The sequence below is a fragment of the Pleurodeles waltl genome, chromosome 11 (assembly GCF_031143425.1).
Source record: "Pleurodeles waltl isolate 20211129_DDA chromosome 11, aPleWal1.hap1.20221129, whole genome shotgun sequence".
NCBI lineage: Eukaryota > Metazoa > Chordata > Amphibia > Caudata > Salamandridae > Pleurodeles > Pleurodeles waltl.
The window spans coordinates 390,976,711-390,990,979 of NC_090450.1; the positions used below are offsets into that span (position 1 = coordinate 390,976,711).

At 44.2% G+C, this 14,269-nt stretch overlaps 1 protein-coding gene across 3 annotated transcripts in view; it reads left to right on the forward strand.

Moving 5' to 3' along the window:
• The window catches only part of PLEKHB2 (pleckstrin homology domain containing B2), a 676,701-nt gene that overhangs the window by 423,779 nt on the left and 238,653 nt on the right, over nucleotides 1-14,269 (forward strand). For all 3 annotated transcript variants that reach the window (XM_069213723.1, XM_069213725.1, XM_069213724.1), the window contains exon 6: nucleotides 5,270-5,356. In XM_069213723.1, coding sequence (XP_069069824.1) covers nucleotides 5,270-5,356 — 87 coding nt within the window. The remainder of the gene's footprint in view (nucleotides 1-5,269; nucleotides 5,357-14,269) is intronic.

The following is a 14,269-nucleotide window of genomic DNA, read 5'->3' on the forward strand; positions in this document are numbered from 1 at the left end:
TCTCTCTTAATTTCCCACTACTTATAGAGGAACAGCCCCTCCAGTTGTTCCAGTTGTTTTCTGATGATATCTGGGAGCTATGGTGCTGGACCTTCGTTGGCTCCCTGCCCATCCAACTGAATATATAGAAATAATGTAAGAGGCCTGTAGGAAGTTGGCTCTGTATGTGCTATTTCAAAGTAAGGAATAGCATGCACAGAGTCCAAGGGTTCCCCTTAGAGGTAAAATAGTGGTAAAAAGAGATAATACTAATGCTCTATTTTGTGGTAGTGTGGTCGAGCAGTAGGCTTATCCAAGGAGTAGTGTTAAGCATTTGTTGTACATACACACAGACAATAAATGAGGTACACACACTCAGAGACAAATCCAGCCAATAGGTTTTGTTATAGAAAAATATATTTTCTTAGTTTATTTTAAGAACCACAGGTTCACATTTTACATGTAATATCTTGTTTGAAAGGTATTGCAGGTAAGTACTCTAGGAACTTTGAATCATTACTTTAGCATGTATACTTTTCACATAAAACACAATAAGCTGTTTTAAAAGAGGACACAGTGCAATTTTCACAGTTCCTGGGGGAGGTAAGTTATTGTTAGTTTTCACAGGTAAGTAAGTCACTTACAGTTCTCAGTTTTTGGTCCAAGGTAGCCCACCGTTGGGGGTTCAGAGCAACACCAAAGTTATCACACCAGCAGCTCAGGGCCGGTCAGGTGCAAAGGTCAAAGAGGTGCCCAAAACACATAGGCTATAATGGAGAGAAGGGGGTGCCCCGGTTCCAGTCTGCCTGCAGGTAAGTACCCGCGTCTTCGGAGGGCAGACCAGGGGGGTTTTGTAGGGCACCGGGGGGGACACAAAGTAGCACAGAAAGTACACCCTCAGCAGCGCGGGGGCGGCCGGGTGCAGTGTGCAAACACGCGTCAGGTTTCCTTCAGGTTTCAATGGGAGACCAAGGGGTCTCTTCAGCGATGCAGGCAGGCAAGGGGGGGGCTCCTCGGGGTAGCCACCACCTGGGCAAGGGAGAGGGCCTCCTGGGGGTCACTCCTGCACAGAAGTTCCGTTTCTTTAGGGGCTGGGGGCTGCGGGTGCAGGGTCTTTTCCAGCCGTCGGGAAATGGAGTTCAGACAGTCGCGGTCAGGGGGAGCCTGGGGATTCCCTCTGCAGGCGTCGCTGTGGGGGCTCAGGGGGGACAACTTTGGTTACTCACAGTCGTAGAGTCGCCGGAGGGTCCTCCCTGAGTTGGTTGTTCTCCACCAGTCGAGTCGGGGTCGCCGGGTGCAGTGTTGCAAGTCTCACGCTTCTTGCGGGGAGTTGCAGGGGTCTTTAAATCTGCTCCTTGTAACAAAGTTGCAGTTCTTTTGGAGCAGTGCCGCTGTCCTCGGGAGTTTCTTGTCTTTTTCGAAGCAGGGCAGTCCTCAGAGGATTCAGAGGTCGCTGGTCCCTTGGAAAGCGTCGCTGGAGCAGGTTTCTTTGGAAGGCAGGAGACAGGCCGGTAAATCTGGGGCCAAGGCAGTTGGTGTCTTCTGTTCTTCCTCTGCAGGGGTTTGTCAGCTCGGCAGTCCTTCTTCTTGTAGTTGCAGGAATCTGTTTTTCTAGGTTCAGGGGAGCCCTTAAATACTAAATTTAAGGGCGTGTTTAGGTCTGGGGGGTTAGTAGCCAATGGCTACTAGCCCTGAGGGTGGGTACACCCTCTTTGTGCCTCCTCCCAAGGGGAGGGGGTCACATCCCTAATCCTATTGGGGGAATCCTCCATCTGCAAGATGGAGGATTTCTAAAAGTTAGAGTCACCTCAGCTCAGGACACCTTAGGGGCTGTCCTGACTGGCCAGTGACTCCTCCTTGTTATTCTCATTATTTTCTCCGGCCTTGCCGCCAAAAGTGGGGGCCGGGGCCGGAGGGGGCGGGCAACTCCACTAGCTGGAGTGTCCTGCGGGGCTGTGACAAAGGGGTGAGCCTTTGAGGCTCACCGCCAGGTGTTACAGCTCCTGCCTGGGGGAGGTGTTAGCATCTCCACCCAGTGCAGGCTTTGTTACTGCCCTCAGAGTGACAAAGGCACTCTCCCCATGGGGCCAGCAACATGTCTCTAGTGTGGCAGGCTGCTGGAACCAGTCAGCCTACACAGATAGTCGGTTAAGTTTCAGGGGGCACCTCTAAGGTGCCCTCTGTGGTGTATTTTACAATAAAATGTACACTGGCATCAGTGTGCATTTATTGTGCTGAGAAGTTTGATACCAAACTTCCCAGTTTTCAGTGTAGCCATTATGGTGCTGTGGAGTTCGTGTAAAACAGACTCCCAGACCATATACTCTTATGGCTACCCTGCACTTACAATGTCTAAGGTTTTGCTTAGACACTGTAGGGGCACAGTGCTCATGCACTGGTACCCTCACCTATGGTATAGTGCACCCTGCCTTAGGGCTGTAAGGCCTGCTAGAGGGGTGTCTTACCTATACTGCATAGGCAGTGAGAGGCTGGCATGGCACCCTGAGGGGAGTGCCATGTCGACTTACTCATTTTGTTCTCACTAGCACACACAAGCTGGTAAGCAGTGTGTCTGTGCTGAGTGAGGGGTCTCTTAGGGTGGCATAATACATGCTGCAGCCCTTAGAGACCTTCCCTGGCATCAGGGCCCTTGGTACCAGAGGTACCAGTTACAAGGGACTTATCTGGATGCCAGGGTGTGCCAATTGTGGAATCAAAAGTACAGGTTAGGGAAAGAACACTGGTGCTGGGGCCTGGTTAGCAGGCCTCAGCACACTTTCAATTCAAAACATAGCATCAGCAAAGGCAAAAAGTCAGGGGGTAACCATGCCAAGGAGGCATTTCCTTACAAGGCCATAAAGCTCCACTAAAATTCCTACAAGCCGTGAAGGATCCTTTATTATGTTTTAGTGTTGCTTCATTCATATGGGGCGCAGTACACATTACGAAAAGCCTTTCTTTTCTAGGTTAGTATGGAGCATACAAATTTTATGTTTTTTTTGGTCAAATTTTTGAAGTATATGATGAATTGAAGACATATCGTCGAGAATTGTTTTTCTAGGGGCCATAAACTATAGTTTACTTTGCTCCCTAAATCTGCTGCATATGTGTTATGTATGTTGTAGGTAACCCCTGTATTGTTATACTTATCTAGAATTGTAGTAGGATTGATGTATGCACTGTATTTTATTACCACAAAACGATGTACCAGGAATATGTTTATAGTTAGTATTTAAAAGATGTTTATCCTATGTTTTCAATAGCTTGAATGGACTTTACTTCTTATTTTAGTTTTTTTTTACTTTCAGTGTTGTACTATTGTTCTTTTATGGTCAACCTGTTTGAACTGAATACAGATTTTGAACCGAACCAATACTACCTTTTTTGTTTTTCCTTAAACACTCAATGAGAGTGCAAGTGTTTTCCAGCTTTCACCCCGGCTCCATGTTACGCTCTCTATTCATTTTTTGTTTACTGTTCCATATAGCTTCAATGTTCTAGGATAAATATACATAAAAAGTCAAAGCAAAATTGCACCCCCGCTGTGAGGCTGGTGCACGCACGTGTGGTGACTGAGGCGCACACGTCATCACACATGCTCACTTGAGTGTCAGGCCAGCAGCTGCACCATAGCATCTTTTTTTATTTTTTTTAAATCCATAATGGTAAATGCATTTTGCAGATGCTGTATACCGTTGGTGAAAAGCACTGGCAATTCCACTAAGTCAGCTAGGCAAGCCTGTTGGCTTTGCAGATGCGCGGTTTTCTTTCTAGTTGGTTAATTTGTATTCTCATTACCCTGCTTATCTGAGTCGGTTTGCTTCTAGCAAGGGGGAAAAGACTTTTTAACAGCCTCTCCATCAGGTAATTTTTTTTTCTCCAGAAATGCATACATAAGTGGTTCTTGTGTTTTTTCTAGCTTAGAGTTTGAAGCGAATTAGCAGTGTCATTGTAGTTTACCTGAATTTTAAAGCAGTACTTGGGTCGTTCTTTCCTAGACTTGCTCACATCTGTTTCTTTCTCTGTTTTGCACCACTTTTATCAGACCAGCTTTACGTTGGCACCAGTCAGTGCCTTTAAATGGTTACTTAAGTTTTGCTCACTTCCCCTTATAGCTGTGACTAGTTATAGGTTCTGGAAGTACCCCTTGGTTTTGATCCTTCATCTCCCCTTTAGTCTCTCTTTATTTCAAAAATATCCGCTCACTTAGACAAAGGTGACATCATCTAAAGCTGTGACCCCATTGTATTCCCCCGTCCTCAACTTACTTGCCTGTCTTGCCTGTGCTCTCACGGCTGGGCACTGGTTGACACTTTCATGTGCAACTGCTGTTGTTACTGCTTTCTTGATGACAATGATATGGCCTGTTCCTTCCTTCTACTGCCATATAAGGTAATCCCTAAACTCCTCTACTTTTTTCTCTGTTAATCCATCTTTATTCTCTGGTGTGAGGTAAAGTTATTGCATCTATTTGAAGCCAGCTCGTCTATGGGTAACAGTTGTCTTCTTTGATCCGACAAGGTGCATTCACCCCTGTATTTCTGCTTCATTCTGGGCGTCTAGTGATGCACCAGACGATGTTCCTCCTGTTGCCATAGTCTCTATAACACATCACACCAGTTGGCCTTAGAGACCTTGGGATGTGCTCATTGAATATGGTTTGTTTTGATTGTTCATTGGAGCAAATGGCTGCCAAAAGGCTCATATGTGATTCAATTTCTTCTTAAGAAACACAAAATCATTGGCCTTGTCAATAGTTCTTGTCTAGGAGCCTCATTGCCTTCGTTAATGTTTTTAGCCATGCTGTACAGCATCGCGGCTGGCTAAAAAAGTGTATGCTTTTAACACATATGCTTGCCTACAAAATGACAAATACATATTTTTTCTTTCCATTTACCAATCTGAGGTGGATCGGTACAAAAACGGTAGCGTGAAAGCACTTTTTACAGACATTTAGCACAAAAGCAATTATTAAACGGATGAGGGGGTTGCTCTGAAAGCGCATAGAAACAATTTTAATTATGTTTGATTATGTGATTCGCCCAAATTGTAGAGGAACAATTCAATAATAGGATAGTCTGGTAAAAAGTGAAATTACTTTTTGGTTGTTGCATGCCAGAGTTGTATTCTCTTAAATCTTCATGGCGTGCATGCCCTAATGGTGTGCTATTTTTACAGGGTTAATTCTAGCCAGAATTGTATTGCACTAAATTACAATTTACCGTATGAAACAGCATGATTAAAAACTGATCCTTCTTTATTGCTTTCTTTTTTAAATCTTTTTTTATAGAATTTCCTTGCCTCTGAAGGTGCATTTGTAGACTTTCCAATCGGACCAGCTCCTCCATACACTCCATATGCCACTCTCCCTCCTCAAGTAAGTGTGTTAAACTAGAGACAAACACTCTCAGTTTGTCTCCTCCACGTATGGGTTTTATAAATGCCTCCTTGGCTAGTAAACAATATGACTGTGCTATCTTTCTCATAGTTGTGAAAATATACCCTTTTATTATTCGCTATTTACTTGTGTTTTTTTTAATTAAAGTGACTCATTAAGTATTCCTTCTTCTCTTGCCATCCTTTTCGTGGTTTTCTCCATTGCAGGGATGGAAATGTTAATAAACTATTCAGCTAAATCACTGTCTTGGAGGAAGGGGTGGGACCCTGGGATGTGGGGGGAAAGCTGGTGGGTCATTGTGAAAAGCAGCCAGTATTCTGCCGAAGTGAAATGGGCTTCAGGTAGTCATCGTGTTCCCCCTACAGTCGTACTGGCACATATCAGTTTGAGTGCATACATTACCAAGACTTTTCAGCAGAGATTTTATACTAGTAATGCACCGTTCCTGATGTTCTTAGCAGAGCTTTTATAATTAATAGAAATGGTCAGTTACGATATCTCAGTAGAATCATAGTGCTTTTAGTGTAATTGTTTGTAATCTTTTAATGGTGCTGCATACAAATGATAGCAAATACTGTAACGTCTTCACAGGAACCATACCTGCCATGCCACACTTACCTTTACCAGGAATGTCTTTACAACGAAAAATCATTGTTAAGGCATTCGTGGTAAAGGCGTTAGTGGTAACAACGCGGTCGTTGTTCAGACTGCATTGCTCAGGCATGTGTGGCTCCAGCATGCGTTGTTCCAACATAAATTTTATTTAAGGTGTAGCATATTTACCTCTAGTATTTCACTAAATATTTCATAACTCAAAATTATATAATCTGTTATTGAGGAACCTGTGAGGCCTCTTCGAGTGGATTTAGCAGGTATATCAGACTCAACTCTTCCATTAATTAACTCCACAAATAATTTTGAGAGAGCGAAGTAATAATTTGCCATGCTTGTTAGCTTTGTGATTTCTTTGAAACAATGATTCATGGATATTTCATGCTTCTGCTAGATCCTTATTCCTAGAAGTTCTCAATATGTGTAGGAAAGTACCATTTTGCCTGGCATGTTACCCCAATTTTTACATGTATGTCAGTTTGTTTTTGCCTGTTTCACTGGGATCCTGCTAGCCAGGAACCCAGTGCTCATAGTTTGTGACCTAAATGTGTATACCTGTGTAGTGACTAACTGTGTCACTGAGGCTTTGCTAACCAGAACCTCAGTGCTTATGCTCTCTCTGCCTTTAAATTTGTCACTATAGGCTAGTGACCACTTTTACCAATTTCAGTTGGCACACTGGTACACCCTTATAATTCCCTAGTATATGGTACCTAGGTACCCAGGGTATTGTGGTTCTAGTAGATCCCTATGGGCTGCAGGTTTCTTTTGCCACCCATAGGGAGCTCAGACAAACCTTTACACAGGACTGCCACTGCAGCCTGAGTGAAATAATGCACACATTATTTCACAGCCATTTTCACTTCACTTAAGTAATTTATAAGTCACCTATATGTCTAACCTTCACTTGCTGAAGGTTAGGTGCAAAGTTACTAAGTGTGAGGGCACCCTTGCACTAGCAAAGGTGCCCCCACTTAGTTCAGGGCCATTTCCCTGGACTTTGTGAGTGCTGGAACACCATTACAAGTGTGCACTACATGTAGGTCAATACCTATATGTAGCTTCACAATGGTAACTCCGAACATGGCCATGTAAAATGTCTAAGATCATGGAATTGTCCCCCCAATTCAAATCTGGTATTGGGGTGCCAATTTCATGCATCCCCGGAGCTCCACTATGGACCCCGGGTACTGCCAAACCAGCTCTCTGGGGTTTTCTCTGCAGCTACCTCTGCTGCCACCCCACAGACAGGGTTCTGCCCTCCTAGGGTGTGGGCAGCCCAGTCTTAGGAAGGCAGAACAAAGGATTTCCTCTGAGAGAGGGTGTTACACCCTCCTCCTTTGGAAATAGGTGTTAAAGGCTGGGGAGGGGTTGCCTCTTCCAGCCTCTGGAAATGCTTTGAAGGGCACAGATGGTGCCCTCCTTGCATAAGCCAATCTACACCGGTTTAGGGAACCCCCAGTCCCTGCTCTGGCATGAAACTGGACATAGGAAAGGGGAGTGACCATTCCCCTGTCCATCACCACCCCAGGGGTGATGCCCAGAGCTCCTCCAGTGTGTCCCAGACCTGCCATATTGAATCCAGTGGTGTGAGGGCACTCTGGAGTCCTCTGAGTGGCCAGTGCCAGCAGGTAATGTCAGAGACCCCTCCTGATGGGTGCTTACCTGACTAGGTGGCCAATCCTCCTCTGAGGGCTATTTAGGGTCTCTCCAGTGGGCTTTTCCTCAGATAACGACTGGCAAGAATCGCCAGAGTTCCTCTGCACCTTTCTCTTCGACTTCTGCCTAGGATCGACCACTGACTGTGCCAGGACGCCTGCAAACTGCAACAAAGTAGCAAGAAGACTACCAGCAACATTGTAGTGCCTAATCCTGCCAGTTTTCTCGAGTGTTTCCTGGTGGTGCATGCTTTGGGGCCGCCTGCCTTCATCCTGCACTAGAAGCCACGAAGAAATCTCCTGTGGGTTGACAGAATCTCCCCCCTGCTCCAGCAGGCACCAAACTTCAGCGTCACCGATACTCTGGGACCCCTCTCATCCTGACGAGCGTGGCCCCTGGAATACTGGTGGTGGACCCAAGTGACCCAGACTGTCCAGTGGTCCAAAGTTGGAGATGGTAAGTCCTTGCCTCCCCTCTCCAGATGGTAATCCTGTGCGCTGCGTGAACTGCAGCTACAAGGGCTTCTGTGCACATTTCCACAAAATCCTTCGTGTACAGCCAAGCCCAGGTCCCCAGCACTCTGTCCTGCAGTGCTCAGCTCCCTGAGTTGATCTCTGGCTTCATTGGACCCTCTTTTGCAGTGTTGAGACGACCGCTGTGTTCAGACTTCTTGAACCCGTGTTCAATTACTTCTGCGGGGGCTACCTTCTTGTGCGTGGGCTCTCTACGTTGCTGAGTGCCCCCTCTGTCTCCTTTCCCAAGTGGCAACATCCTGGTCCTTCCTGGGCCGGGCAGCACCCTTTTTCTTCAACCGCGACTCTTGAAGCTAGCAAGGCTTGTTTGCTGTCTTTTGCCAAAGAAACAACTCTGCATTCTCCAGCACTCCGTGCAACATCTTCTGCATGAAGGAGAAGTTGTTGCAGAATCTTCAGCTTCTTGGCAGCCATTTTGCACCTTCATCCGGGGCTTAGTGGGCTTCTGCCCCCCCCCCCCCAAAAGACACTCTTGCGACTCTTGGACTTGGTCCCGTTCCTTTGCAGGTCCTCAGGTCCAGGAATCCTTCTTCAGTGCTTTGCAGTCTGTTGTGGTCTTTGTCCTCCATCACGACTGTAATGTGTTTTTGGGGAAATAGTAGTACTTTACTCCTACTTTCCAGGGTTTGGGGTCGGGTATCTTGGACACCCTCAGTGTTTTCTTACACTCCCAGCGACCCTCTACACACTACACTAGCCTAGGGGTCCATTCGTGGTTCGCATTCCCCTTTCTTAGTATATGGTTTGTGTTGCCCCTAGGCCTATTGCATCCTATTGTATTCTACAGTGTTTGCACTGCTTTCTGCCTGTTTTAATTACCTGATTTTGGTTTGTGTGTATATTTTGTGTATTTTACTTACCTCCTGAGGGAGTATATCCTCTGAGATATTTTTGGCACATTGTCACTAAAATAAAGTAGCTTTATTTTTAGTAACTCTGAGTATTGTCCTTCTTATGATATAGTACCTATATGATATAAATGGTATAGTAGCAGCTTTGCATGTCTCCTAGTTCAGCCTAAACTGCTCTGCTATAGCTACCTCTATCAGCTTAAGCTGCTAGAACACTATTAATCTACTAATAAGGGATAACTGGACCTGGCACAAGGTGTAAGTACCATCAGGTACCCACTATAAGCCAGGCCAGCCTCCTACAATATGCTATTGGAGATCTTTGCATTGTAGTCCCCAACTATTATTGAAGTAGTTTGTTGTTTTTTAATTGTATTTCTAATTAAATCAAATATGTGGATTATTATGTAATTGTTTTGCTGTAATGCATTCTAATGCACTGTACATGTTTGCTACAGTAAGGTATAATCTCACAGTCCCAATTACAATATATTGTTAGGAGTGTAATAAGTATCCTTTTGTGTGACCTTTATTATTATTCTGCGCAGGGCTATCAGTTACAAAATGAGTTTCTGTTGTTAATTTGTTTGGTCCTCCAGGACTCCTGTAGACAAATAAATAATGCTTTGAAGCTTTCTAAATAGGTTTTTTTTATGTAAGCCTGCTAAATTCCAGGAGGGAAGGATGGATTTATTGTTAAAAAGGGCACTTGAACGATTTGTTCAGGTTATTTTCATTTAACTTTTCTCACAGCAAAATACAGGATATCTCTGTATTTGACATTTTAAGCATTTATTGATCTCAAGCACATTGTCTGCCTTTAGAGTTAGAGTTATTTTAATGACTGGGGAGCAGGGAGGTGTTGTGGACTGCTGAGTATTCACAAAGTAAGATGATTTGGTACTGGTTGCTATGGAGTGAGTTACGGATGGACAGGATTTCCTGAGTTAACTACCTCGAATTTTGGATGAATAGAAGACGCATCAAATTCATTTTTTCGAAGGAAGGAAGTCATATTCACGTAAAATTATTGTTGGAGCTGAATTTGACCACAATTACACTCTTAGATAAATTGTTCCTGTTTATTTGGAAACTGGACTTAACTGTATTTCTGTTGTAGATATGAGTTGCAGCTGTGTATATATATGTAGCTACACAGGATGTTTGTCTGTATAATGGAAAAGGATCTGTAATTTTGATAATTCATAAGGTGCAGGGAGTACTACTTGAAATGTGTGGTAATGTCAGAATATTGCGATTATTATCATTCTTTGTATTAGCCTGCATGGCCATTTTTTCTTTAGTAGACTGGTGAGGAGGCTTAAATTTGGATCTTAGAAGGTTAAGCCCTTCGCCAGACAGGTCTAAGACTTGAGGTGTAATATCCATTAAACTGTGTATGCCGAGATTGATTTATCCATGGCGTATCATTCGAGTCAACACCATTTTAGTTACTTTCATTGATTATAACAGGATCAATCTCTGACCATTTTGGGTTGAATTTAATACAATTTAGGCATATTTTTTTATTATTTTCCCTTCTCTCTTACTACATTTATTTTGAGGTTCACCTACTTCTGCTGGTAATCTTTCATATAGGTCAAATTGTAATGATTGATTGTCCCTTTCAATGCGTTTATTAACATCCAAATAGGGTACGAAAGAGCAAGATTGATGATTTAAGAACAACTGCTAGATTGTACATTATTCTAAGAAAGGTTTTGGAGGGTAAAAGGCTTTCTATGTGTCAGAAGATTTTAGATCCTTACACTCCCCTATAAATGATTCCCACCATCAGTCACCATTGTGCTGTGTACATTTTGCTAACCTTAAACCTCAATTTGTTTGAACTCTGTTTTCTCTCCTTAGCACTGTGTGAATGTTTTGACTGGAGAGTGCTGCTAATGATTTTGTTAACATTTTCTGAACTATGGTTAGAACATGTATTTTCCAGGCGTATTAGGATTGATTCCAAAATTCTCCATAAAAGTTGCAGGGCCTCAGATAACTGGACTAGTCACACTATGGATAAGAAGATATGTTCAGAGGAAAATCAGGTGTATTTGAAAGTTGATCCATGTGTAGGTAACAATCACTAGGTGTACTATTGAGGAGATCAAGAGTCTCTTATACTTCTTTTTTATTTGTTGAAGGAATTAAGGGAGTCCATATCAATATCTGCAAAAAGTATATTCTAGAGATATCGGAAATAACTTAGGTACACCTACTAATGAACCTTTATGGAGCTGTTTCTTCCACTCTCCCTTTACCCTTTGAACTGATGGTTGCTTTTTCAGTTGAATTGAGTGATGTCTTAAAATTTTGACTGTCATAATGACTATTATGTAGTGATCACTGTGGAGTACTTAGCTTTTGAAAAGGGGATCTGAACCACTGGAGATTATACCAGTTTGAAACTGGAAGTTTTTTTCAGTGCCAGTACAGGTTCAGGCAAATTAATTCCCAGACGAAGCACGGTATCCCATTGGAGAAGCAAGATAAGTAAGAAAGCCTAGAAAATGTGTTTGAAGTACAGTAGTACTGTGCCAATTCTTACCAAAAATATGTATTTTTGTAGTTCACCTCATATTGTTTAGACCATTTGTTATTCAAAGTAAACAATTCAAATAGATTTTAAAAATGCAAATTGTTTTCTACTTGTAAATGCCTTGTGAACACTAATAGCAGAAATGAGACAACTTTGTAGAAATTTTTTGCATTAAATGCAGAAAAACAATATATTTTATCCACCCTCTCCTTAGAGAGTGAATGCATCTACTACAGCCTTTACCCACAGCATGAGATTTCAGAGATAGAGCTCGTTATAGGAGTTTAGCTCTGTAATTTAGCAAAAATAAAAGCTCAATTTCTTTAGAAGTTGCTTGTTGAAGAAGGTATATTGTTTAATTTTCAAATCCGTTGTCAGATTTTCAAGAAAAGTGCGGTAGATGGACAACGTTGTTTAAGGCAATCCTTCAGCACCGGGCCGCCCCCCCCATCCAGACTTCAGAGGGCCCTCTGAGAAACCACAGCCACAGTGAAGAGCTACAGACCGCCCTGCTGAGTACCCATCCTGGCTGCCCGGGAAAGATGCACAGTTGCACTTCAATTACCCCTGCAGCAGCGGCTCTGGAGGGGATTACAGGAGAAATCAGGTGGAGGTAGAACTGAGCCCAGCCTGCTCCAGTCTGGTACAAGGACCTCAGAAATTGGCCTAAGTGCATCTTGGGCCAGAAAGAACAGATAACCCAGCAATTATTTGGTCTGTTTAGGACTGTAGATGGTAAGTGCTGGAGGCGGCACTTCTGGTTGGCTGAGGCAAGGCCCTAACCAAGCAGAACTTACCACTCCCACCACGGGAGAGTGATTACACTCACTGTATGACCTGTGCTCACCGTTTGGTAGCTTGACACTGAGCAGCCAGACATATCACGGGGCAATGTTTAAAGCCTTGGCAGAGCAATTTTACACAATAAATACACTGAGTGTCACAAAGGAGACTTCACACGTTGTGTATGTAAAAAAGATTTGTATTCAACACACACATTAACTAACATGAAATGTAAATCATGTACTTCGGGGCATAAATCACATTTGGAAATATCACTAGCAGTCCTAGGCCCAACTGTGTTAAAACAGCATCAGCAATATGTACACTTGGTAAAACTCCTACATTTCCTCCCAACACCTTCATGCAGTGCAGAATGTTGTTAGCACAAGCCCACCTTAGCAATTATTCCAGTTTAATATCACACAGTTATAGGGTGCAGCCGGTTCACAATATTAGCAGCAAATTGTTCACACTGATAATTACAGCACTTTTAATTAGCCTTGTGGGCCTAGGCTGCATCAGTAAAAACCAATGTCAACCGTGGTAATCTTTTGGCAAGGAAACTGTGTACGGCAACACTGCTGTGTGGTGCAGTTGATCACAGACAGTCACTCCCACACACTCAATCCACACTGCTACCCGTACCACGTATATCGGGCAGGCTCATATAGCATGCACTCTCACACACTCGTTCCCAACATCCTAATGCCGTGCACTGACATCCGCCAGGTCAATTGTTACTGTACTTGTAGACCCCGTGTGCCGAAACCGTCCACCACTCTAAAACCAACCCTACCTACCCAGGCCCACAGGCTGGAGATTAAAGAAATCTCTCCCCGAGTACTAAGCCGATTGTGGCTGGAGTCACACTTAGCAACACAAAAGTATGATAGACGGAGTGCTGAACAATGCAAACACTTACCCCAAGTCACAGATTGGGGTTTAATTCATCATTCTTTTGCTCACCATGCCACCCCAGTTTGGACCCAGCCATATGCAAATCAGTCTTGACCCTGTTCCTCATGGGAACAGTCCAGCCCGAACTGCCAGGGCAGGTCCTCCCTGGACCGGAAACAAGCATCCTGGGACCGGTTTCAGGGTATCACCCTTCATCAGCCAGGCTAGCTTGAATCCAGTGGCACAGTGAGCAAGGGACCCATGTCTGGGCATACCCTTCCCACTTACGGCAACTTTAGGAACACAAAAGGATGATGGACGGACTGCTGAACAATGCAAACACTCACCCCCAGTCACAGATTTGGGTTTAATCCATCGTTCCTTTTGCTCACCATGCCACCCCAGTTTGGACCCAGCCATATGCAAATCAGTCTTGACCGTGTTCCTCATGGGAACAGTCCAGCCCGAACTGCCAGGCCCAGACTTGGGTCCCTTGCTCGCTGCGCCACTGGATTCAAGCTAGCCTGGCTGATGAAGAGTGATACCCTGAAACCGGTCCCAGGATGCTTGTTTCCTGTCCAGGGAGGACCTGGCTTCGCAGTTCGGGATGGACTGTTCCCATGGGGAACAGGGTCAAGACTGATTTGCATATAGCTGGGTCCAAACTGGGGTGATGTGGCGAGCAAAATAACGATGGATTAAACACAGGTCTGTGACTGAGGGTGAGTGTTTGAAAAGTTTCAACACTCCGTCCATCATTTTATTTTGTTTTGTGATGTTGCTTGGAGTCACACTTATTCAGGGTCACGAGGTAAAAGGGAGGGAAAGAAAATAGTTAACAGGCTGATCAGACAGCAGTCTACAAATGGAGGTTTGGCTCCTACTGGAAGTTCACTCTAAGGTCAACCACACCATGCCTTCCGGCATGCGCCCTGTTCTGCCAAGCACGGGGAGAGGGGCACTCCAGTAAACAAATCTACTCCTCTGCGCACCCTTGCAAATGGGTCAC